Genomic DNA, 25,550 nt, shown 5'->3' with positions numbered 1-25,550 from the left:
CTGACTGACACCCAAGATAGCAAAGCTCTCTTGCCTTTACTTGTTTAAAGTGCCTTACTTTAGAAATGGGCAAGCTACACAGAAATGGGCAAGAGGCTGGGAAATAAGTCTTTAAATGTTAGCACACTACAAAAAGTTACCACTGACATGCCAACCACACTATACTTTATTGAAATGATCACATGGAAAAAAAAACACATAAAGCATCTAGTTATAGTATTAAAAAACTAACGTAATGGATAGGGAGATAGTGCAGCAGGTAGGACACTTGCCATGCAATTGTAAGGATTGAGTTAGAGCTCCAGAGTCTATAAATCCAGGTGTGGCAGTACATGGTATAACCCCAGTGCTTCTCCATCAAGTTGGGAGGTGGAAACAGTCCCTAGAGGTTTGCAGGCCAGCAAGCTTGAAACATAGGTCAGTAAACAAGAGATTCTGTCTCAAACAAGGTGGAAGGTGAAGACTGACATCTGAGGTTGTTCTCTGACCTTCATATGAGTGCCATGGAACGAACATGCCCACAGATGTTCGTGCACAGACACAGTCATTTTGTTGGGGGTAGTGGCTTATCTCTGTAAATGCAGCCTTAAAGAGGCCAAAGCAGGACGAATAAAAACACTTCCAGGACAACCTGGGTTATAGAATAAAAACATCTCAAGAAGAAAAAAAAAAAAAAAAAAAAAAACCTGCCAGGCAGTAGTGGTGCACACCTTTAGTCCCAGCACTTGGGAGGCAGAGGCAGGTGGATCTCTGTGAGTTCAAGGCCAGCCTGGTCTACAGATCGAGTTCCAGGACAGCTAGAGCTGTTATGCCGAGAAACCCTGTCTCGAAAAACCAAAACCAAACCAAAGCAAAACAAACAACCCCAAAACTTTTAACTATAGAAAACCAACATCAAAAAAAAATAAATATACCTTTTAAAGAAATATCCATTTGCTTCAAACTGTTCTCTCAGCATAAACTTCCCTCTGTATTCAATGATAAGTGCATCAGGAGGCAAATCTTTGGCAGATTTCAGAATTTTTTTATTCTTCTGTATATGGCTCTAGAATCAGGAAACGTAAGATATTAAAGATATACCTAATATACTGGCAGCTTTACAGTTTATGGCAAGTGCCATATACCTCTACAGGAGGTTTGAAGAGTGAGTTGTTGGTGCTCAGTTCTGACTTCTCCGTGTCTCTGTTATCACTCCCGCAGCCTAGTCTCTGGGCTAGTTTTTGTGCCTCCCGCTGAACACCTTCACTGTACTGGTTATTATTCGCCTCTTCGTATCGATCCATCCATGCTTTGATTTTCGTCTCCCATACAAAATTTGAACCATCAGATGAAGGATCAATTTCTGGTGCTGAACCCTAAAATTGTAGCAAAAATAAGGATTATTATTTGAATTTAAGTACGCCCATATGTACATACATACATACATACATACACACATACGTATAGATGTATATACATACGTATGTAAACACACATATATACATACACACACAATAATAAGTAACAATTTATATAAAACAGTAGAAACCACAGTGTTTAAATATTTAAGTTAATTCAAATTAAAAGGTCATAAATTAGTCCATTAAATTTTTATGCTACATGCCAGGAAATAAGTTGGGAAACTCATGAAGGGTGAGTTACATTGAAATAGCAGAAATTCAAGAGTTGTTGTTGCTCTGGTAGCCAATGTAAAGATATCAATAAAATCAAATACTTAAAATTTGAATCAATCTCAGCTAGTGACCAAAAAAAGAAAAGAAAAAGAAAAAAAAAAAAAGAAATTTCTGATTCTACACACTGCCAATACTCTACTTCATAGCAGAAACCTTGGACATTTTAACTTGAATAAATCTATACACTTAAACAGCAAGCCCTCTCTCTATTTGTAAGCCAAGCTCACCAGGCAACATTTGTTTCACAAGCCTGCACCTCCAACTATTAATGATGCTGAGATAAGAGGACTATTCAACACAGTGAGGTCAAGTCCAGCTCGGGGCAACAAAACCCTCTCCCAAAAATTAAAAAAAAAAAGTGAAAAAGGGATGAAACTAGAGCTCAATGATAGAATATTTTACTAGCATGCACAAAGCCTGAGGTTCAATTCCCAGTACTGGAGGAGGTGGAGTAGTGAGAGACAGTAACACATTACTGAAATGTACCATCAGCTCCTCTTCTATAGAAACAATGCTTATTACAGTCCTTTTCTGTAATGAACAATAAACTTAATAAGCTGATCAACTGTTTGATGGAAATAGGCTTATTACATCAACTTATTTTATGTGGCACTGGGGATATAGATCAGGAGTAAAATGCTTGCTTAGTATGTATAAGGCCCTAAGTCAAATGACCAGCATCCCCCCCCAAAAAAAGAATATTATTAAGAATAGAATGGATATCTTATGTATACATTATTGATAAATTGTTTGATAAAGATTTATGAGCCACAATTTTATACTAAAATAAATTCAGTTTTAAATTATTTTTTAATTAACTGCAACAAACTACTAATAACTTAACATATATCTTTAATACAGCTCTTCTACAGCTCTTACTTAACTCAAGAATTACTGGAGTTTTAACGCTTTCAAGCTAAACGTGTTTTTATTTAAGATTAATAAAGAAAATTTCCATTTTCCTAGTATGTAATAAAGGGAATTGTTTCAGTTAAGTAAAAGATATCACTTTCCTTTTAAGCCTAGTATTCAATTCGATGAAATAGGAAAAAGAATGGTACAGTACTAGTAATTCAAATAAATTCTTAAAAGATTTAGTGTACAAGTGTACTGCCTGTATATATGTAAATGAACCCTGTGCATGCAGTGCCCATGGAGGGCAGAAAAGGGGAGTCAGATCCCCTAGAACTGGAACTAAAACAGTTGTGAGCCATGTGTGTGCTTAGATCTAAACCCAGGTCCTCTTCAAGAGCAGATAGTGCTCTTAACTTCCGAGCCTTTAGTCCCTCATCAAACTTTTTTTAAAAGTTCAGACTTCTTTACTCTGTCAGAACAAATTCCACAAGTTCAAGAAACATAAAAAGTAGGTAACTCTCTAATATTCAAAGAACAGTTGAATGTGCAATAAACAACACCACATACAATGTTTGTGAGAAAGAATTACAAAATTACTTAAGAGTAATCATCTAGAGAGAACATTTCAGAAATGTAGTATTATAATTACTGTGTTTCATATTATAGGAACAAAAATATGTAATATATTCATTGCATCATTTTTAATACAAAACTGGAAATTTAAGAAGTTAGTGTGGTGTGGTGGTGCCTGTGCCTTATAATTCCAGCAATTAGGAGAGAGAGGAAAGATGATCACTGAAAGTTTAAGGAAAGTTCTAGGCCAGTCAAGGCTACATAGCAAGACCCTGTCTCAAAAGAAAAGCAAAAAATTTGTTTTCCTTTATTAGCTAGCCCAGAAAGCTATACATCATAAAGATACTACTATAACAACATAAACCTGTGTTTATGGAAAAAGCAGAGGCGGAGAGCCTTGCTTCTGCTGGGAATCTGAGCATTCAAAAACTCGAGAATATATGCTAATAATTCAAAGTCTATATGATTAGTTTGTATTGCCAACAGGAGACTATGATGATTTTATAGTACAGTGTTTTGCTTGATTACCTCAGAATTACAACTGCAGTTTTCAATGTGACTCTGGATTAATGTGTAGAGTATACTAATAAACTTTAGTAGTATCAGAGACATGAAATACAATGACAAATGGAATCTAATTATAATTTTTTTAAAAAAATGTATTATGTTTATTTTATTTTTGATAGCATTGGTGTTTTTACCTGTATGTGTGTCTGTATGAAGGTGTTGGAACTCTTAGAGTTGCAATTACAGACAGCAGTGAGCTGCCATGTCTCAATTGAACCCAGGTCCTCTAGAAGAGCAGCAAGTGCTCTTAACTTCTGATCCATCTTTCCAGTCCCTAATTATTCCAATTTTAGTATTATGTGCCTACCTCTTCTTAATGTTGTAATAATGTCAATAAACTTGAAGAAGGATTTATTAATCAAATTAGAAGTTTAAGGCCCTGCTTCTTAAAAAGTACTAAGCAATGGAATAGCAGACACCATAGACCATAAAGTACTAACATATACAAGCAAGCTACTCAGCAAGCTCTTGATTTAGCACTAGTTAACAATAATGCCTTAATTTAATATAATTACCTTAACTCTTGATGATTTCCTAGATCCTTCACGAAAGGCCTAAAATGAGCATGGAATTCTGAGTTAGTTTTTTGTTTTTGTTTTTTTAACTGGGATATAACTAAGAATCAACTGGTTCATTGAAGCATTTTGCTGAAGTGAAATAATTTGGTAATAAGAATAAAGCTAGAACAAGGGGAATTAAGAAGTATATAAAGGTATACCAGAATACTATTCTCCTACATATGTAATGCAAACTATTTAGAATAATAAATTATGTTTACAATGATGCTAAGATAAAAACTTCAAAATATTCTTTGTGCTAAATATTATAAGCATCAAATTATATAGGTGAAATGAACTAAAGTACAAGACAGTGGGGACTTGGATTAAATTTGTAATAGCACAAAGATTAAAAATATACTAAGACATTTCAACAAAAAACTCAATAGAGCTTTTAAGAATAAATTTGATATCAGAGACGAAATATGACTTAACAGATTTTAGAGCCTGAGTATTGGCTATGCTGCTGAGACAAACAAATATACACAACACACACACACACACACACACACACACACACACACAGTCAGGGAAGACACAAGTTTGGTGTAGAAGGAAACACAAAGGAAAATGGTATTTGATGCACATGATGGGGCAAGTCTTTAATCTCAGAACTAAGGCAAAGGCAGGTGGATCTCTGAACTCCAGGCCAGCCAGGATTATAGTGAGACCTTGTCTCAACAAATAACAACAACAACAACAACAACAAAAGAGTGAGGATTTGAAATTAGGTAGGATGTCTCCAGGATCTTTTCATTAGCTTATTTAACCACTAGGTTTAAATTCCAAGACAACATGGTTTGTTGGAGGAAACAGTTACTTCTTTAACTCTTTGGAAAAGAAAAATGACACAGGTTGAGTGTCCCTTTTATCCAAAATATGTAATAAGCTCAGATGTTTTTCAGACTCTTTTTCCACTCACAGGTTTTGGTTTAAACTATAATTTGAAATTCATAATTCAAAATCCAGAATGCTGTAATTTCTAAATCTTTCTGAGAACCACTTCAGATGTTCAGATTTAGGGACATTCAAGCTGTAGTAGGGCACTCATACCTAATATTTGCTGTCAATAAATTCTTTTTTGTAGGCAATCAAACTGAATGCCTTTAAATGTACTTTACTTAATGTTAATGCTTCATATCAATTTTGAATTACTAAAACACTAAGAATACCTTAATAGGATTTTATAAACATATTTCTGCTCAACAATTTATGACTAATTCCATTCATTTTCAAAAACTAAATAAGAATAGGCTGAATATAAAGTAAAATTATATATTTTTATTGTACACTGACTCCATATTAAAAAGCTAACACACACTGAAGAACAGAGTTTTAAACCCAGTCCTTGAATTTTCTTAACTCTGCAGTTCCTGTCAAATATTACAATGTCTGAGGAAATATTTTCCATTTATAATACACAGCAATATTCTGAAATAAACAGTACAATCAAAATACAGGATTATTCATTTTGAACACTCATTAGTCATTTCACCCAAAAATATACAGTCTATGCTTTATTAAACTAAACAATGTAAAACAAATATACAAGGGTCAAATTTCCACGTAACTTATACAATAACAAAGCTATAATCTCAACATAGTACACAAAGGCTGAGTTAACTAACCTATCACTGAATATTTTAAAAAGAGGTTGAATTCATACCTGTCAGCCAGATACTACAGTAAAAGGCATGTGATCTCTGTGAGAAAATGACAGAGATGAGGAAACTAGTAACAAAATAAGGCAAAATAAGGCCGAGTACTAGAATCAAAGGCTCAAATGCCATGACAGGATGAAAAGAAAGATTATATTTGCTGGAGAAAGGCAACAATCTACTAGCTCAGTCTAGTAGTTTAAAAGGGAAAAAGATGCAAAAGCCTATTTTAAAAGGTGAGAATGAACAGTGGAGTCGTGATGTGGCTGTAAACTGTGGGTGCCTCCAGTGACATTCAACTATCAGACTAGATAAAACAGAAACAGAAGAGAAATAAAAGGGGACAGACACAGACTTCAATAGTTATACAAAGATGAAATTAGAAAATGAAAAATTTTAAAGCACATCATGAAAAATAACGAAAAAAAAAATTGATTTTAAAGCCATCACTTATCTACATATATTTCCATGCTTTGATAGCAATATGGTCAATGTGAAAGTCTTTTTCCCTATGTGACAAATATTTTCACTAGCAATTATAGACATATTACTGAACAGGGACACATTCTGAGAACTGCCATATTGTAAATATCATAGAAAATATGTACATAAGTCTATCAGATATAGTCTAACCCACACACCTAAGCTGTATACACATGGTATAATTTACTGATCCTGGCTATAACCCTATACATTGTGTTTCTGTGGAGAATTGTAACCTCATGATAAATATTTGCATGAAAATGATGATAAATATCGTATGTTTCACTGGACAGTGGACACACGCCTTTAATCCCAGCACTCGGGAGGCAGAGGCAGGCATATCACTGTGAGTTCAAGGGCAGCATGGTCTACAGAGTGAGTTCTAGCATGGCCAAGTCTATACAGAGAAACCCTGTCTTGAAAAACTAGAAAAAAAAGGTCTGTTTCTATATTGAAACATAGAAGGGGTACATTAAAAATAATTGATAAAATGTGTTCACTTTGTAATTTGATAGGACCACAAATGCATTTGCTGTCATTGAGAATTTGTAATTAACAAATTTAATAAAACAGTCTATAAACTGCGGTCTGCCATTAGATCTTAGGGACCATATATCAAATAAAATTTAGAAGATAAAAATAAGAGAGTAGTAAGCAGGATGCCTTTATTAAAATGAATATTGTCCAAAATTAAGAACAGTTATAAGTAATCATTACATGCTTCCTTACCTACTAAGTTATTAAAATATAAGGCTGTTATTTCTATGTTCAGACACTCTCTTCTGCCTCACTTAGCATTTCCAGTCTTTGTCACTGGTCTTGTTAGAACAGTGACACCAAAGCATGAGCAATGTTTCTTTTGTAGTCCATGTCAGTCTTTAAAAGGTATTGCAATTTTTAAATAAGAATGCTTAATTTTTTAAGTTTTTGCTATAACTTTCAATGTATTTAGCTGCTGCCCATGCTCTCCCTGTCATCATGTCTTGCCTGTAACTCAGCTCCTATCAACTTCATCTATTCATCTGAAATAAAAAGGCAAAAACGTACTTTTTTACATTTTGAAAAGTTCTGTTCTTTCTCCCCACTTTTTTTCCTTCTTTTGTCAGTAGCCTTGGGAGCTCTGGAAGCAGTCAGAGTGATGGACGTTGGAGTGTGCTGGAACGCAGTGTACAGCTCCACAGGGACTTCATCGCCACTTTCAGTTGCACTGGTGTCACCATCTTCAATGAAAAACAGTGACCCCATTTCAGTACTTGTATTTCAAGCAGGAAAGGAAAGCAACCCTGCCTATGACAAGTGCCACTTCCTTGTTCCTAAAGAAAACACGTTCTTATTTCTCTTTCCCACTCACTTACAAGATACACATTAAATCATGAAGGATAAATGTCTGATGACATACTCTGTTGGTCTCAGAAAGCAGGCACGAGTACACATGACTAATGGAACTCAACTTTCCTCGGGCAGAAACTCAGTTGTATCTATAAAAATTATATATTCACTTAAATGTTAGCCTGCCATTCCATAAAATAGCTGAAGTACAAAAGCAAACTTCTGCACCACTGTCCAAAAAGGAACTTTTCAAAACAAAACAATTGGAAACAACCCACTACATCTACCAAAGAGCAATGGCTGAATAAAAAAATTATTATTTAAAACTGGTTGTACTGTCTTAAACCAAAATGAAAATGTGTGGCATACTGGGGCACAGTGGCACCTGCTCTTAATACCAGCCTTGGGAGGCAAGAGGAGGACCCTGTATAAGACAAGCCAACACTATGCACTACAAAACTCAGTTGCGTCAGGGTAGCCTGGGCTAGTGAACACAGACCAACGTGGACTAAACAGAAGACTCTATCTAAAAAACAAAAACAAACAAATGAAAAATCCTAAACAGAAAAATTGCAGCATATACAAAATTAAGAAAATAGTATCCTAAAAATTAAAGAAACATTCTGGGCGGTGGTGGCACACGCCTTTAAACCCAGCACTCAAGAGGCAGAGACAGGCAGATCTCTATGAGTTCAAGGCCAGCCTGGGCTACAGAGTGAGTTCCAGGAAAGGCGCAAAGCTACACAGAGAAACCCTGTCTTGAAAAACCAAAAAAATTAAAGAAATACTATCTCATATGGCAAATTAATGAGTCATTATTCTGACCAATATACTTCATTTCTTTAAAAGTTACCTAAATATGAGAACAATAGGTGATTTAAGCTTCTTATTTGCTTTGTTCTGGTTTCTATGTTTCCTAAAATACGAGCATGCATATTCTGTAATCAAAAAGGCCTATCCCTGAAATTATAAATAGGACATATACTAAAAATACATTAACAAGGTGCTGTAGGCTGGAGAGATAGATCTGATACAGAGTACTAGCTGTTCTTCAGAGGACAGGGGTTTGATTCCCAGCACCCACATAGTGGCTCCTAACTGTCTATACATTCAGTCCTAAGGGATCTTATGCTCCCTCTTCTGTTTCTGTGGGCACCAGACACACATGTGGTTCACAGACATATAGGTAGGCGAAACACTCAAGCACACACAAAATTTCTTTTAGTTTTTTTTATAGTTAAAAAAAGCAAACAAGTGTTTTTGCATTAAAATATTTAAATTAAACAATTTTTTAAAATAATTTACATTAAAATATTTAAAAATATTCAGACCACTTATGTTCTTAATCCCACTAGTTTTAATTTAGAATAGGTCCTTTTTACATACCTGACATATTTTCTCTTTTCTGGCGTTGTAGTAGCACCGCCCTCTCTTTATCCAAATTCCTATATTAAAACATTAACATGTTACTCATCAAACTTCCAGAAGCTTAGGTATGTTTTACATGTGATGAACTTCATAATCTTTTATGTTTTTAGTGAAAAGACAATATAAAGTATATGCAGCAGCCCCAACAGACTATATATGGTCCAGTATATATACACATTTCCTATACACATATAAGAACAGTAGATACCAATTAAGTTATTCCATTTCATTCTATTAAATGTTTACCTATCAAGTGAGAATATTTTTCAAATTCTAATTTATAGCAAAATTCTGAAAAGTAAAACTCACATTAGTACTTGTAATTAAAACCACAAATTGTTTTATATCTATGAGTAAATTAGTATATATTATACATTTCCATATGCCTTAAATTATTTCCATGACTTAGATTGTTTATTTTTAGACAGAGTCTCACTAAGTAACCCAATCTAACTTCAAACTCTGTCTTAGCTGTCCTGCTCTGGGATTACAGTTATATGCCAACACATTCAGTTTATTTCTACTCTATAAATACTGCAAGGCATGGTGGAAAGCAGAGCCAGGAGGATCTTCATGAGTTTGAGGCCAGCATGGTCTACATAGCAAGGTCCAGACTAGCCAAGCCACACCATGAGACCATCTCTAAGAAAATAAAAATAAAAAAATCAATCAAAACAATCCCTTCCCCTCTTTGGGTAGTGGTGATGAATGTCTTTAATCCCAGCACTCAGGAGGCAAAGGCAAGTGGACCTTTTGAGTTCGAGGCCAGCCTAGCCTACAGAGATAGTTTCAGAATAGCCAGGGTTACACAGAGAAACCCTGTCTCAAAAAACAAAAACAAAAAGTAAATTTAAAAAGGTCTGGAGTAGAAAGAATAAGGCAGAATTTAGACTTACTTGAAAAATACCTTGTTTTATATATTTGACTTTAATGTGAAAATTATTTCTTACAATGAACTATGTAAGTGCAAAAATAAACTTTTTAAAAAAGCAATTCTTAACATTAAAAATGAACTTGAACAGAAGTGCCTATCTATAATTTCAGTACCTTGGAGACAGACAAGGAGGATCAGGAGTCCAAGGTCAACCTAGGCTATATAAGACTCTCCCTTCAACAAATCAGCCACCTAGGTGGACTATTCATATATTCTTGGTGTAAATATAAGATGGCATTAACCATTTCAGAGAAGTTTCATGACTTTTTTTTTCATTGATTCATTCATTCATGGGGGATGAGAACATAAGGGAATGAATGGGATGGTCAAGCTGCAACAGGGATGGAGTGGGAAAGCAGTAAGAGAGATACCATGATGGAGGGAGATATCATGGGGATAGAGAGAAACCTGGTGCTATGGAAGTTGCCAGGAATCCCCAAGGATGACCCCAGCTTTGACTACTAGCAATAGTGGAGAGGGTGCCTGAACTGAACTGTCTTACCCCAGTGATCAGATCAGTGAATACCCTAACTGTCATCACAGAGCTTTTGTCCAATGACTGATGGAGGCAGATGTAGAGATCCACAGCCAGGCACCAGGCAGAGCTCCAGGAATCCAGTCAAAGAGAGAGAAGAAGGATTCTATGAGCAAGTGCATCAGGATTATAAAGGGGAAACCTGCAGAGATGACTAAACCAAACTAGTGGGAACTCATGAAAACTAGACCAACGGCTGTGGAGCCTGCATGGGACTCTGCATGGGGAGACAGTTGTGTAGCTTGATCTGCTTGGGGGGCCCCCTGGCAGTAGAATCAGAATCCATCCCTGGTGCATGAGGGGGCTTTTTGTAGCCCACTACCTAAGATGGGACACCTCATGCAGCCTTGAGGCAGGGGAAAGGGCTTGGACTTGCCTCTACTGGATGTGCCTCCTCATGGGAGGCCTTGCCTTCTTGTGGGGGGAAGTGGAGGGAGGGTTTGGTGGTGGGCTGGGGGGATAGGAGGAGGGAAGATGATCTTTTGATTGGTGTGTAAATGAATGAAAAAATTCCCTTAATGAAAGGGAAAAAAAGACTGCATTAACCATTTTAGAGAAGTTTCATGACTTCTTTTTCATTCATTCATTCATTCATTCATTCATTCATTCATTCATTCATTCATTCAGTACTGGGAACCAGGGCACTGCACATACTAAGAAAGCATTCTACCACTATCTACACTCAGTCCTCAGGAATTAAAGGCATATAACACCATGCATAGCTCTTGTAGTTTCTTAAGAAACTAAATATGCAACTTTCATACAATTCAGTTACACAATTTTTGGCATGGAAAAAAATTCGGTTCACACTAAAACCTGTAATAAAGTTCTGAGTGACTTTATTTGTAAAATCCAAACAAGGGAAAAGTAACACGAATATACTCTCGTGGAGGTTTGTCAGTAAACCATGATACGTACCATAGACAATATCAGCAATAACGAAAAATGTAGTGATACATGCAGCAAACTAAATGGCTCAAGGAATTACCATGAGTGAAAAAGCATACAGCATTCCATTTCTATATAATACTTGAAATAACAAAATTATCAAACTGAAGTATTGATTAATGTGTGCTAACAGGAATAAGAGGAATTGGGGAGAGTACTCGATAAAGGCAGGGTGAAAAGTCCTTTGCAATGAAATAGATGTTTTTCTTGATAGCCTAATGTGAAAATCCTAATAACAATATTATATAAACAGTTTTACAAGGTGAAAGTAAGGATACACAAGTTTATCTGTATTATTTTATGTAAATCTGCAATTAATTAAATTTAACTTAGAAATGCAAAAGACGACTAGTAGTCCAAATAAAACTAATAATCTAAACAACCTAAGTGTGTATCTAATTGTTACCAGAACTATATAGTGACATTCTTTTCAAGAAATTTGAAATATAATAAACTGATTTTAATATCCATTTGTGATATAGTCCACAAAGGGAAAAGTGCTAAATTGTTCTACATATTAATATTTCTAATATTGATGTTACCCTGTATTATTCTACGGAATTAAGCAATTGTGTAATTATGGCATTCTATTTACATTATTGTCTTGTTGAGAACTTGGGTAAAAAGATATAGACCCAGAAATACTGTAAGAATATACAGTGTAGCATGCCTTTAATCCCAGCACTCAGGAGGCAGAGGCAGGCAGATCTCTGAGTTCAAGGCCAGCCTGGGCTATAGAGAGAGTTCCAGGACAACCAGGGTTACACAGAGAAATCCTGTCTCAAAAAACAGAAATATATATTTATATTATTATTATATTACATATATGTAAAACAAAAATTTATATTCTTAATTTGAACTGTAATTATTAGTATTAATTCACTGTTTTTTGAAACAGAGTTTTTCTTTGTAGCCCTGGCTACCCTGGAACTCTCTCTGCAGGCCAGGTGAGCCTCAAATTCACAGAAATCTGCCCGCCTCTGCCTGCTGAGTGCTGGGACTAAAGGTATGCGCCACTATGCCCAGCCTGCATGTATTTTATCTTTAAAAAAAGAAAATAGACAAAACTACTAGTAATTACTGAAGCAGGGGGAAGAATATGAGTTCTTTCTACTATTTTCCTTTTATAAGGAGGTGTGTTTTCTTGTGATTGTTTCAGTTTATGTATGTTCATTTGTAGCACACAGGTGCACATGCAAGGAGAGGGCAGAAAACAATTCAAGTCTCATCCTCTGGACACCATCTACTTCCTTTCAAATGGTATCATTTGCTTAAAGCTCACCAATTCACCTTCAGCTTACCTTGGCCAGTGAGCCTAAGGGATCCTTCCTTTTCTGCCTTCCCAGTACTAGGGTTAAAAGTCATGCCATAATGTGCATCTTTTTAATAAGGGTTTTAGTAAATCAAGCAGTTTATCAAATAAGGAACTTCCTCAACCCCTTTTATTGGGTTTTAAATGTCTGTAATAAAAAGACTTGTTGATGATGGCGACATTGTTTGAGACAGGGACCTCATGAAGTTTGGGCTGACCTCAAACAAACTTGCTGTGTAGTCAAGCTGGGCCTTCAACCCCAGATGCTCCTTTCCCCACTTCCCAAGTGCAGGAATTACAGGCAGGTCCTCTTTGCCTGGCTCCATAATAAAGACTTTAAAAAACAAATCAAACAGTGACCCATCTGGTCACTGTTCACTCTCACTTTTGAAAGTGTCTGTTTTCTACACTACAGTTGGCCATCTTATCTGAATTCATTTGACAGAAAACCCAAGACTAGGAAACCAAGACCAAAACAAGATTCCAGGAACATCTGGTTTTTCTGCCCTATTAGCGTCGTCTTTATACTCACATGGTAAAGCTGTACTCCCCTCCCATGGGTTTAGACCATGGGATCCCCTGCAATTTCCTTTCCACCTACATCTCTCCATGTGTGCACTTCTGGGTCTGGCAGGTCTATTTTGTGGACATTGGGTCATCCACAATTGCTCAACATGCACCCATCTCTTGCTTCATTCATGTTAATGTAACTCAGACACTTTTTTTCAAAGGTAGTATGTGGAGGGCTACCTATCATATTTTCTGCCATGTAATAGAGACTTTCTGTGACTATAAGCTATAATACATTGTGGCAAAGATGAGTGGCTTTCTTTTTGTAATTCCTACGGACCTCTCCAGAACCTAACAAGAAGCAAATTCCTATGTGAATAGTGCCCTTGCTATGTGTTTAAAAAGGAAGATAGGGGTTGAATCTATACATTTAAACAAACCCAGCAAATTATGTATGTAAATAAGGGGGTGCTCCAATAATTTGTTTTCAGGGGGTAGAAAAGGAATACTGGGGATTGAACTCAGGGCTTCTCACATGCTAGTCAAGCAGTCCAATGCCATAAAGCTACATTCCTCAACCCCCTTTTCTAGGGTGCTCAGGCTTGAATTCAGTTGCCTTGGGTATGTATATTACACAAGCACTTTACTACTGAATTACATTCCCCTCAGCCATTTTTTTCTGCTTTTATTTTGAGGAAGTGTCTCACTAAGTTACCTAGGCTGAACTTGAACTCACTCTGTACCTTTAGCAAACCTTTAACAATTCGATCAGTCTTCCTGCCTTGGCTGCTCAAATAGCTTGTATTACAAAGCTGTACAATCACTCCCAACTCTAATGACTGCCAAAAAAGATGCCAAACATTTAGAAAATAAACTATCATCATATTGATCACGAATAAAGTTAAAATTACATATTAGACCACAATACACTATCAATAAAAAAATTCTTGATTTAGGTTTCAGGGTAAAAAAATTAATAAACATAAGTGGAAAAAGTACTTCTTAAAACAAAGAAACATTGGGATTCATAATTTCATCCGTCTGAAACTCATGAATAAATTTCTGTGATAATTTTTCTCAGTGAAATAACTGACAGTCTTCTCAGGTCTGATAACTTACCTGGGCTGACAGCGTTCACATAGGTATGTGTCAGGGATGTGCTGCCGGTCAATCCCCATGCAGTCAATATGTTGCCAAACACTTCAAAAGAAAAAACAAAATATACAAAGACAACAGAAAACATTAAAATCATTCATAAGTTAAGATGTAATATTCTATCATTTAAAAAGTGCCTATTTTAAGCTTAGTCTACACTAAGATGTGTTCTCAGGTAGAAAAAAATTTAAGATGCAAAAATATGGCAAATACAGAATGCATAAAATTAATTTCTGAAGCAACTGCAATTTAAAACAGAAAAGGTGGCAGGTTAAAATGTTATTACAAACCTGAAGATGTCGGCACTAAAACCCCTAAATAATAATCAGCGTAACAAGATCTGATTTGGGAAAACAGGAAGGAAAGTTGTCACTGAAACCTTTACTAATTACCAGCTCTGAGGAGATGACCAAAAGGAGGTCAACAGACACAAAAAGACAGTTCCCTTTGTGAGTGCAGGGAAAAAGAGCGAAGCTGGATTACATCTTCTGTTCACATTTAACAATTTTGGTGGCACACAATATTAACTGAAAGATAAGGAAGCAGAAAGAAAAACAAAGACTTCTAACATTTATACTTAAGAAAGAACAGAAGTAAAATAATTCCAAAGAGGTCAAAGAATACAAGAGGTATTCCACTGGAAAGGAATTCAACTTAATTACTTTGAATGGAGTATATGGACAAACTTAAGTTAAACTTCTCAATAAGTTGTTGTTGACAAAACTTCAAGTACCTGAAATTGATATATATTTCTCTTTAAAAAAAAAAAAAAAGAAGAAGAAAAAGCAAAAATACTGCCAATTCCTTACACATAATCATTCACTTTTTTAAAAAAAAAATTACATGTGTGTGAATGAGTGTGTCTGTGTGTGCACATGTCACAACCCAAGTATGGAGGTCAGAGAACAACTTTCTAAAGTTGGTTCTCTCTTCTACAATGTGGGTCCTAGAGAACAAACTCAGCTTGTCAGGCTGGGAAGCAACCACTGAGCCCTCTCCCTGTCCTATAATGTCACTTCTAATATAAACATACTAAACTAAATGGTATTGTGTTACTCTTTACTTCTCAACTGAGAACCTCCAAGAAGGTTTAAATAACAAATTATGTTATATTATGGTATGTAGATAACAAACAAAGCTAGAAAATAAAAGAGCAGAATTTCAGATATCAGACGTCAAAACTCTGAATATGAGCAATAGGAACATTGAAAAAATACAAGGAAGCAATGTAAAGAAAGGAAGAGAACAATATAAGCTGAATACAAAAATGGAGGTTGGGTAGGGTGGACAGACTCAGACAGACACTGAGTCATAAGAGTCACTTCAAAAGCCGGGCAGTGGTGGCGCATGCCTTTAATCCCAGCACTCAGGAGGCAGAGGCAGGCAGACCTCTGTGAGTTCAGGGCCAGCCTGGGCTACAGAGCAAGTTCCAGGACAGGCTCCAAAGCTACACAGAGAAACTCTTGTCTCGAAAAACAAAAACAAAACAAAACAAACAACAACAAAAAAAGAGTCACTTCAAGGTAAATACCTTTAATAATCCAAAATTGTGCCTTCAAGAATGTATAGGTAAGTTATTTAAAAACCTAAAGATATTGCATGAATGTCTAAGAATGATAACCATTTAATACATGTCCATCTGACTAACAGGATCAAAAGAAGGCAATTCTTTATATTGTTCTTTCAATAAAAATACTGCTACATTTATCACATTAGATGAGATCTGCTATGAGAAAACTTTTATGTAACTGGATACAATAAGAATATTTTCTAATATAAGGCAGAAAATACATCCCCAAAGTCATTTAAGCTTTGTAAATTTCCCTCCTCAATAAATTTACCAAAGCCATTCCTTAAAATAAATATTACAATTAATGAGAATTTAAAATTACCACAGCACATTATTATTAAAATCAAATTACAATCTTCCACTTAAGAAAACTAATTTCACACTGTACAGTCATATCCTACTTATTGACAGAGATAAATGAACCTTTTGAAATATACATACACATGCTACAATCAGTATCAAAAGCTAATCATTTACTCTAACTGAGAGAGTAATTTACAAACAAGACAAATAGACAGCTCTCAGCTTCAGTTTAACTTACTTTCAAATATGGATTTATAAAGCCACACTACATCAAGTCAAATAATGAAGTTATGTCACAAGAACCAGGAACAGGAAAGTCTGTGAAGCCATCAAACTTTCCTGCCCTCTACAATGTGCTACTTAAATATTCTCTGCTCCTCATCCTATGCAGGGAATGTACTTAATAACTTTAAAGCTGAAATCCTATTGTTCCATCTCCATTCTCACTAAGCCTCTCCCACAAAGAAAGTGAGAGAGACAGACATAGACAGACAGACAGACACACACACACACAGAAAGAGACAGAGACTGAGAGGGGGGGTGCAGAAGTAAGAAAGAAACCCCACTTTCTTTTGCAATCACCTTCTCTAGGGGAGGAGGCCTTTCTTGGTAGTTGAACCAGGGTTGGGGGAAGGGAGACTGGTTCTGGTTCAAGAAGACTCCAGAATGCTGCAAGGTTCAAGCCAAAGGGTGTGAGAAAATAAGATTAAACACTGATTAAATGTTTAATTTCCCCAAACTGGAAAAATTGTAGCTGACTACACAATACAAGACTCAGTTCTTTTATTTATGTCTTGTTATTTCTATATATGCACTTGTACTGCCACTGAACTAAGTGAAAAGGAGATGATCCTATAATGTAGTTCAAAACTGATTGTTTAATTCATAACAGGGATCTCTCTTGTTTGTTTTTTTTGTTTGTTTGTTTGTTTGTTTGTTTTTCAAGACAGGGTTTCTCTGTGTATCCCTGGCTGTCCTGGAACTATGTAGACCAGGCTGGCCTCAAACTCACAGAGCTCTGCCTGCTTCTGCCTCCCAACTGCTGAGATTAATAGTGTGCGGCACATCTGCCCGGCATCACAACAGGGATTTCTAATAATAAACTATAAAATAGTTTCTCTTCTCTTTTTTTAAAGATTTACTTATTTAATTTTTAAGGGTGTGTGTGTGTGTGTGTGTGATTATAGAGGCCAGAAGAGGACATTAGATGTCTTGCAGCTGGAAATACAGATGATTTTGACAGGCCCCATGTGGGTGCTGGAAACTGAGCTTTGGTCCTCTCCAAGATTAGTATGTGTTTCTCTCCAGCCGTAAAATAGCTTCTTTTAAATAAGGACTTTTTTCTAGAAAAAAATAAATTGCATCAATAGAGGCAGATATCCTACTTAAAAAAAGGAATTAATTCCTGCAAAAGGCCTAACTAGCTTTTCCAAATTAACAATCAAAGGTTAAAAGCAATCAAGAAAAATGAACTGATGGTGTGAAATATTTTACCTGCATTTGTCACAACAGATCATGTATCCATCATCATGTGTAAAACCACATATGCACCTGGTTACATCAGTACCATAACTTCCGTCTTCGGATGTGCTGATTGTAGTAGCACTGGAAGTTTCATCAAAGTTAGGAGTGGTAAATATGCCTACTTCATTTTTGCTAATGAGACCTGATGGAGGAGGGGAAGCTGGAGGTGTTGGAGGAGGACGAGCACCATAATTATGGTCCTGAATAATAGAACACAAAACAGCACAATATAAATTTCAATGACATAAACTAGGCAAATTAAACAAAAATTTGAATACTTAATAAGATAAAATTGGTCCATTTCTTAATACAGTCAAATAATGACAGAAGACTAATAATTAAATCACAGTGGTGAGTTAATGTCACTGTCTGGAAGGTGAAGTAGTCACCTTCACATTAATGACAATTTCCCTCCTTCCACAGCAGAAACCACATTTCCAGTCCTGTGATCAAGAGTTTTTCTTTCAAGAAGATATTAAGTCTGTAATGTGAGAATAAGGGTAAAACTAGCAAAAACTGGGCTGGAGAGATGGCTCAGCAGGTCAAGGTGCTCGCCATAGAGCCTAGCAACCTGAGTTCAATAACTAGGACCCATGTGATGGAAGGAAAGAACCTACTTAACTTCAACATGTGTGCTATAATACACATCCTATTTCCCAAACAAATAAATGTAGTTAAATAGTAAAAATAGTAACTAAAGGTACATTATTACTGTAAAGTATATAATATAGGATTTTATATTTGATATTTTATTCTCATTTAAGTGCTAAAATCTCTCACAACTGCACTTTCCTAGTAACCAAATGTATCTTGTCCTATAACTCTTTTAATTAAAATACTACAGAACCCTAAAAAGGAATTAAGGGAATAAGCTTTAATTCTCTCATCTGTAAAACAAGGATGAAAACTACCTTTGAAAAGTTTGTTTTAAGAATTAAATGAGATATATATATATTATGTATATGTGTGTATATATATATATAAATACATACATATATATACGTGTGTGTGTGTGTGTGTGTGTGTACACTCAACATAATAGTAAGTGAAACATCATAATAAGCTGGAGCCAAAGAGATGGCTCAAGAGTTAAGAAGGAGCATATGCTACTGCTCTTCCAGAGGATCCAAGCTTGTTCTCAGAACCCACAGCAGCCTGTTCATAACCACTCTACTCCAGCTGCAAAGAACTTGAGCCTCCTCAGGTACCTGCACTATACATACCCACATGCAGACACACACCACAATAAAAAAATGACAAATATAGCCAGGTGTGGTGCTGTACATTTTAAATCCAGCACTGGAGGGCAGAGGTAGGCAGATCTCTGAGTTTGAGGACAGCCATACAAAGCAAGTTCTAGGGCTACATAGAGAGACCTGTCTCCAAAAACAAAAAATGAACAAAAAAAAAAGATAAAAATAAATCTTTAGAAAAAAAAACTACATAATTTACTAATTACTACATAACTCAGAATTAACAGTAAGAAAAAGAAAAGAATTAACAGTAAGTACAATGTAACCTTATCCATAGTCTTTTCATTGAAATAAAAAACTATCAACATAAATACAATAACAATAAAAAATTTTTTTGACTTCCTCTCACAGAATTTTATTCTCCTAACAATATAGCTAAAGTATAAATTACATACTTAATTATACAGAAAATATGAAACAGCTGTTTTAAAATTATTATTTTAAGCACAATACCACACAAATCTACTTTCAACTTCTAATTTTACAAAAATCCTTCTGAAGAAACATTTGACACTTACCGCATAGGGCAAACCAATATAACTGTGTGAATGATGGGAGCTGCTGGTATATAACTGGTGGGGATAACTGTTGGATTTTTCAACTACCACAGGGCTAGCTTCTACGGATTCTGGTCTAGGGGAAAGAAGTTCCACAGATTAGAATTCCACTCATTTTTATGTTTTAATCTATTAAAATTTATAAGTGCTTATTCTAAAATATTGTCAAAACAAATACAATGTCTATTTACAATATGTGCACAGCTTGTGGGTAGATTCATCCTATGTAGATTCTGTGTCACAACAGAAGTTTTACTTAATAAAATAAATAAAATTAAAAAGTTTAATCACAGTTTCATTTAAAAAGTGTCCATTGCTGAGGATGATAATCTAGTACTATAATCTAGTACTGAGGCAGGAGAATCAAGGTAGTGCCATCATGGCACTCAAAAACAAAACCTCCAAATTACTGGAGACCAAGCTTTATGCCATTACCCAGTGTCACTAATAAGCATGCAAAGAGGTGGCCAGAGTGGCAGAAATATTTTTAAGTAAGGCAGAGTGAGTGCAAGACTCTGGCCTGAATGCATTTCAGTGGTCAAAACAGTATTTGTTGAATGTGCAGGGAATGGCAGATTCAGGGGAATGTCAGTAAGCTAAAGAACACAGAACCTCACATTGAACCAGGATTTATGCCTGAAAAACATAAGCAGTAGTATGTAGTGAATAGCTTTGTAGGTCCGCCCTACTACGAGTTAAGTGACGATGATGAACCAACTGGTAACACTACTGGGAGTAGCAACGTGCAAACTGGTGCTGCTTTGAAAACTCTAGCATTTCATATATAACACTTTCCCAACATTTTTGTTTGTTGTTGTTGTTGTTTTGTTTTTTTCAAAAGACAGGGTTTCTCTCTGTAGATCTGGCTGTCCTAGAACTGGCTCTGTAAATCTGGATGGCCTGACTCAAAAGATTCCCCCTGCCTCTGCCTCATGAGTGGTGGGATTAAACGCTTGCACCACCACCACCACCACCTCCACCTCCTCCTCCTCCTCCTCCTCCTCCTCCTCCTCCTCCTCCTCCTCCTCCTCCTCCACCACCACCTCCACCACCACCACCACCACCACCACCACCACCACCACCACCACCATCACCACCACCACCACCACCACCACCACCACCACCACCACATGGTTTATTTTCATCTTATGTGCACTGGTGTTTTGCCTGCATGTGTGTCAGATCGCCTAGAACTGGAGTTACAGACAGTTATGAGCTGCCATGTGGGTGATGGAAACTAAACCCAGATCCTCTACAAGAGTAGCCAATGCTTTTAACTGCTGAGCCATCTCTCCAATCCCTTCCCCCTCAGGCTTCTTTCTGCAGGAGTGACCCACCATGTCTGCCTCCTTTTGGTGGTGGTGGGGTAACAGTCACATGTAGCACAAGCTGTGAATCACTATGTAGCTGAGGCTAGCTGTAAACTCCTGATCCACCTGCTTCCTCCTAAATGCTGAGATTACAGGCATGTGCCATCATGCTTGCCTAACTTGAAAAAAAATTTAAACATGTTCAGTTTTAGCAGTGATCTACAATACCATCATTAAAGCAACATGAAGAGGTTATAGCTAAAGACTCACTCTTTTTTTTTTTTTGGTTTTTTGAGACAAGGTTTCTCTGTGTAGCTTTGCACCTTTCCTGGAACTCACTCTGTAGCCCAGGCTGGCCCGGAACTCACAGAGATCCGCCTGGCTCTGCCTCCCAAGTGCTGGGATTAAAGGCGTGCGCCACCAACACCCAGCAGAAGACTCACTCTTAAGGATGTATTCAAATTGCAGTGTTACTGAACAATGTGGACAAAACTGGTACTATGGAGTAGCTAATAAAATAAAATCAAGCTGTTAATGTAGATGATTCAAGCACATGAAACAGCCAAATTCTTTTTAGAATATCACAATTTAAATACAGCATGCAATAATGACAAGGTGGCCATGTAAGAAAGCAGAAAATGGTTTAAAGCAGATGGCTGTGTTGAATATTTATACTTACTACAAGTGATTTTTAAAATAACTTTAAATCTATTTATTTACTGTGTATATGTGTGCATACATTTGGTAACATGGTGCACAAACGGAAATCAGAGAACACCTTTTGGAAGTCAGCTCTCTCCTTCCATCATGTAGATTCTAAGAATCCAGCTAAGACCATCAGGCTTAGAGGCAAGCACTGTTACCTACTAAGTCCAATAAAAGAAATCTTAATGGTCCAATAAAAGAAAATTTTAAAACAAGGAAACAATTATTATATAAAAGTGGCTGACAAGCTGGTACACAGTGGTGGCGCACACCTTTGATCTCAGCAGTTGGGAAGAAGAGGCAGGTGGATCTCTGTGAGTTTGAGGCCACCTGGTCTACAAAGTGAGATCCAGGACAGGTTCCAAAGCTACACAGAGAAACCCTGTCTTGAACAACAACCCCCCCCCCCCCCCGCTCCCCCCCAAAAAGGATTGACACTGGTTAAAGTTGTTATTATTGTTGTGTGTGATACGTATGTGTTATGCAGGCTGTGCTTGTGCCACAGCACACATACATATAGAGATCAGACTTCAGTACACTCCTTCTTCCACGGTGTATGAGGAGAGGACTGAGGTCCATTGTCTTACACAGAAAGTGCTTTTACTCCTGGTTGACAAATTTTTAATGACTTTTCCTTAACTATAATGCAGCATTTAATTAAAATAAAAACACCAGCACTCAAGAGGCTAAGGCAAGAAGATTTTCAAGTTTAACAATTGTTTGGGCAACATAATGAGTTTAAGGCCAGCCTGCAATACATGGACAGACTATCTCAATAAGCAAAATAAAATCGAGGCAGAGGCAGGCAGGCCTCAGTGAGTTCGAGGCCATCCTGGTTATAAAATGAGTTACAGGGCAGCCAGGACTATTACACAGAGAAACCCCGCCTCAAAAAAAACAAAAATAAATAAATAAATAAACAAATATATGGATGGATGAATGAACAAACAAACAAACAAATAAATAAATTGGGGTTTGGTGTTAGGGCATGCTCATAATCCCAGAATATGGCAAAAGGATCTTCTGTTCCAGGCCAGCCAGAGATTGTCTCAAAAATAAAGGAACAGCAACAAAAAAATAAGTTAACAAGGTAATATATCTTACTAAAATAAAATCCCAGTCATAAGTATCTCTTCCTCATTTCTAGAGTATGGTAAATTGGAAATCAAAATCAAACATCCTCTGACTCAGTAGCCCCATTTTGAGTGATTTATCCTAAGGAAGCAATTTCCAGTAAAGACAGACCAAGGATTTGGCATGTGTGTTATATCATTATTCATGGAAGTAGACAACTTTAATGTTCAAATGAATTTGCACATGAATAGCTGAATAGAAACTAATAGTAACAAACTACTATAATCAAGATTATAGAATTTTTTTCTTCTAAAATCTCTTAGAACATTATAATTTTTTAATGATCATGAAATAAACTTCTGAGTAAAAAGCAGCTAGTGTCTGTATAGCCAATTTTATATATCTACATAAATGCCTAGATAATACATAGATATAATGTGTATTAATAAATGGCATTAGGGCCAGTGAGATGGCTCAGTGAATAAACACTTGTCAAGATTGACAACATAAATACAATCCCTGGGACCTACATGGAGGAAAGAGAGAACAGATTCCTGAAAGCTGTCCTCTGATCTCTACAGATGTCCTATGGCATCAGAGCCCAGACATATACACAAGCACACAATAAATAAGTAAATATAATAAAAAAAAATTATTTAAAAACAAACAACAAACCAGGGCTACTGAAGTCATGAATCTTGGAGGGGAATGTATAAACCACCACTTGACTAAACCAGTATAATCCCTACATTCTAAATATTTGTCCTTACAGCCACAGATAAGTATAGTCCTCACCCCTTATCAATGAAACGTCTCTATGCAAAGACCGAGTTGTAGAACCCAATAGCAATGGTTACATCTACGAAACAATTCCTCCACCTAAGGCTCAGGGCTCACTGAAGAAAATGGGGCAGAAAAATTATAAGAGCCAGAAGGTTACAGAGTTTGCTGAGACAGTGTCTCCTAGTGATGTCAGAAGCGACACCAATACAGTCTCACCAAGATGACAACCTAAACATGAACTCTTTTTTTTTTTTTTTTTTTTGGTTTTTTTTTTTTTTGGTTTTTCGAGACAGGGTTTCTCTGTGTAGCTTTGCGCCTTTCCTGGGACTCACTTGGTAGTCCAGGCTGGCCTCGAACTCACATAGATCCACCTGGCTCTGCCTCCCGAGTGCTGGGATTAAAGGCGTGCGCCACCACCGCCCGGCTAAACATGAACTCTTACAAGTACAACAACAGACATGCCAAAGTGGATGGAGAAAACACTAAAAGGTTCCAACCCTACAGAAAAAAATACAGGCAACTAAGGAATGGTGAGAGCACATCAACTGGTTATATAATACCAAAAGCTCAGCCTTGAAAACATACTTACAAATAGCATTATATAGATTGAGTAGGTTCTATTTATATACTTACAAATAAACACATGCACACTAACAACAATTAATGAAGAGAGGCTGTGAATTAAAGAGAGCAAGGGATAGGGATATGTGGAAGGGTTTGGAGACAGGAAAGAGACGAGGAAAATGATATAATTACATTATCTCAAAAAATTAAAAATACATATATAATTTTAAAAATTATTCAATTCACCCAGCTTGAGGGAGGGGTTCTTGCTTCCAAGGAACAGAATTTGGTTCTCAAGCCGGGCAGTGGTGGCGCACGCCTTTAATCCCAGCACTCGGGAGGCAGAGCCAGGTGGATCTCTGTGAGTTCGAGGCTAGCCTGGGCTACCAAGTGAGTTCCAGGAAAGGCGCAAAGCTAAACAGAGAAACCCTGTCTCAAAAAACAAAAACAAAAAATAAAAAACAAAAAAAAAAAGAATTTGGTTCTCAGCACCCACATCAGTTGGCTTAAAACCACCTGTAACTATAGTTCCAGGGGGCCTGATGGCCTCCCTCCTCTGGCTTCTGCAGGCAGTGGCACTCATGTGCACATACCCATGCACACTTGAACATACAGTTTTTGAGAATCCTACCAGTAAAATAAGCCATGCACAAGAAAATAAATATTTTATGATTCCACTTATAAAAGGGACCTAGACTGGGCATAGACAGAAACCAAAATGCAATTTACAAGGTGCTGGGAATAAAGGGAAGGATTATTATTTAATGAAGTTTTTGTTTAGGTCAGGAAAACATTTAGAAATTGGTGACAGCTGCTAGACATTCTGTATACACTTAATGGCACTTGACATTGTACATCTAGATTTTAAAAAATACACTTATTTTTACCACAAAAGAATAGAGAAGAAATCGTTTTACTAAAGGTAAAGGTAGAGAATCCTGCCACAAGACCAGGCAATACAGGGCTGGAGTTGTTGCTCAGTGATACATAACATGCTTAGCCTAAGTGAGGCTCCGAAGTCAAACCCAGCACTCTTCACCCCTTCACTAAATGAGAGAACCAGGCAGTAGATTTAATCTGATAGTGGCACATGTGTCAAGAAAGCTAATACAAAGGAAAGTAAGGGTCCAAGAATCTGTACAGACCTACATTTTTAGACAGCGACCAAGGAACTACAGAAATGAAAGATAAAAATGACGTGAGATCAAGGGTTAACACAGTTGAGCCATGCAGGGCTAGTACTTGGGGCTGGAAGAGGTGAATGCTATAGTCAAGCTTTGGTAAGCAAAGTATTACCCAAGTGTGGTAAGGCCGGTTTGCATCTGGCCCTTAGGGAGTTTCAGGGTGTGGTTTTCTTTCTCTCAGAGGACTTGGAGACCAAAAGTAGCAT

The 25,550-nt window shown here is 36.7% G+C and overlaps 1 protein-coding gene across 7 annotated transcripts in view; it reads right to left on the bottom strand.

Annotated features, from left to right (window-relative positions):
- Kmt2e (lysine methyltransferase 2E (inactive)) overlaps positions 1-25,550 on the bottom strand; it is a 73,255-nt gene that overhangs the window by 25,434 nt on the left and 22,271 nt on the right. For 4 of the 7 annotated variants that reach the window (XM_016008791.3, XM_006990496.4, XM_016008792.3 and 1 more), the window contains 8 exons: positions 19,686-19,800; positions 17,885-18,114; positions 14,482-14,562; positions 9,082-9,140; positions 7,414-7,586; positions 4,184-4,222; positions 1,125-1,355; positions 915-1,045 (listed from right to left, as the gene is read on the bottom strand). In XM_016008791.3, the coding sequence (XP_015864277.2) occupies positions 915-1,045; positions 1,125-1,355; positions 4,184-4,222; positions 7,414-7,586; positions 9,082-9,140; positions 14,482-14,562; positions 17,885-18,114; positions 19,686-19,800 (1,059 nt within the window). Of the gene's footprint in view, positions 1-914; positions 1,046-1,124; positions 1,356-4,183; positions 4,223-7,413; positions 7,587-9,081; positions 9,141-14,481; positions 14,563-16,972; positions 17,060-17,884; positions 18,115-19,685; positions 19,801-25,550 lie in introns of all 7 variants that reach the window. The other 3 variants (XM_076566342.1, XM_076566341.1, XM_042272877.2) reach the window with 2 other exon arrangements.

Source organism: Peromyscus maniculatus, chromosome 3 (assembly GCF_049852395.1).
Source record: "Peromyscus maniculatus bairdii isolate BWxNUB_F1_BW_parent chromosome 3, HU_Pman_BW_mat_3.1, whole genome shotgun sequence".
Taxonomy (NCBI): Eukaryota; Metazoa; Chordata; class Mammalia; order Rodentia; family Cricetidae; genus Peromyscus; species Peromyscus maniculatus.
Note: the sequence above shows the minus strand (reverse complement) of the source record. Positions and strands in the feature narration are given on the sequence as shown.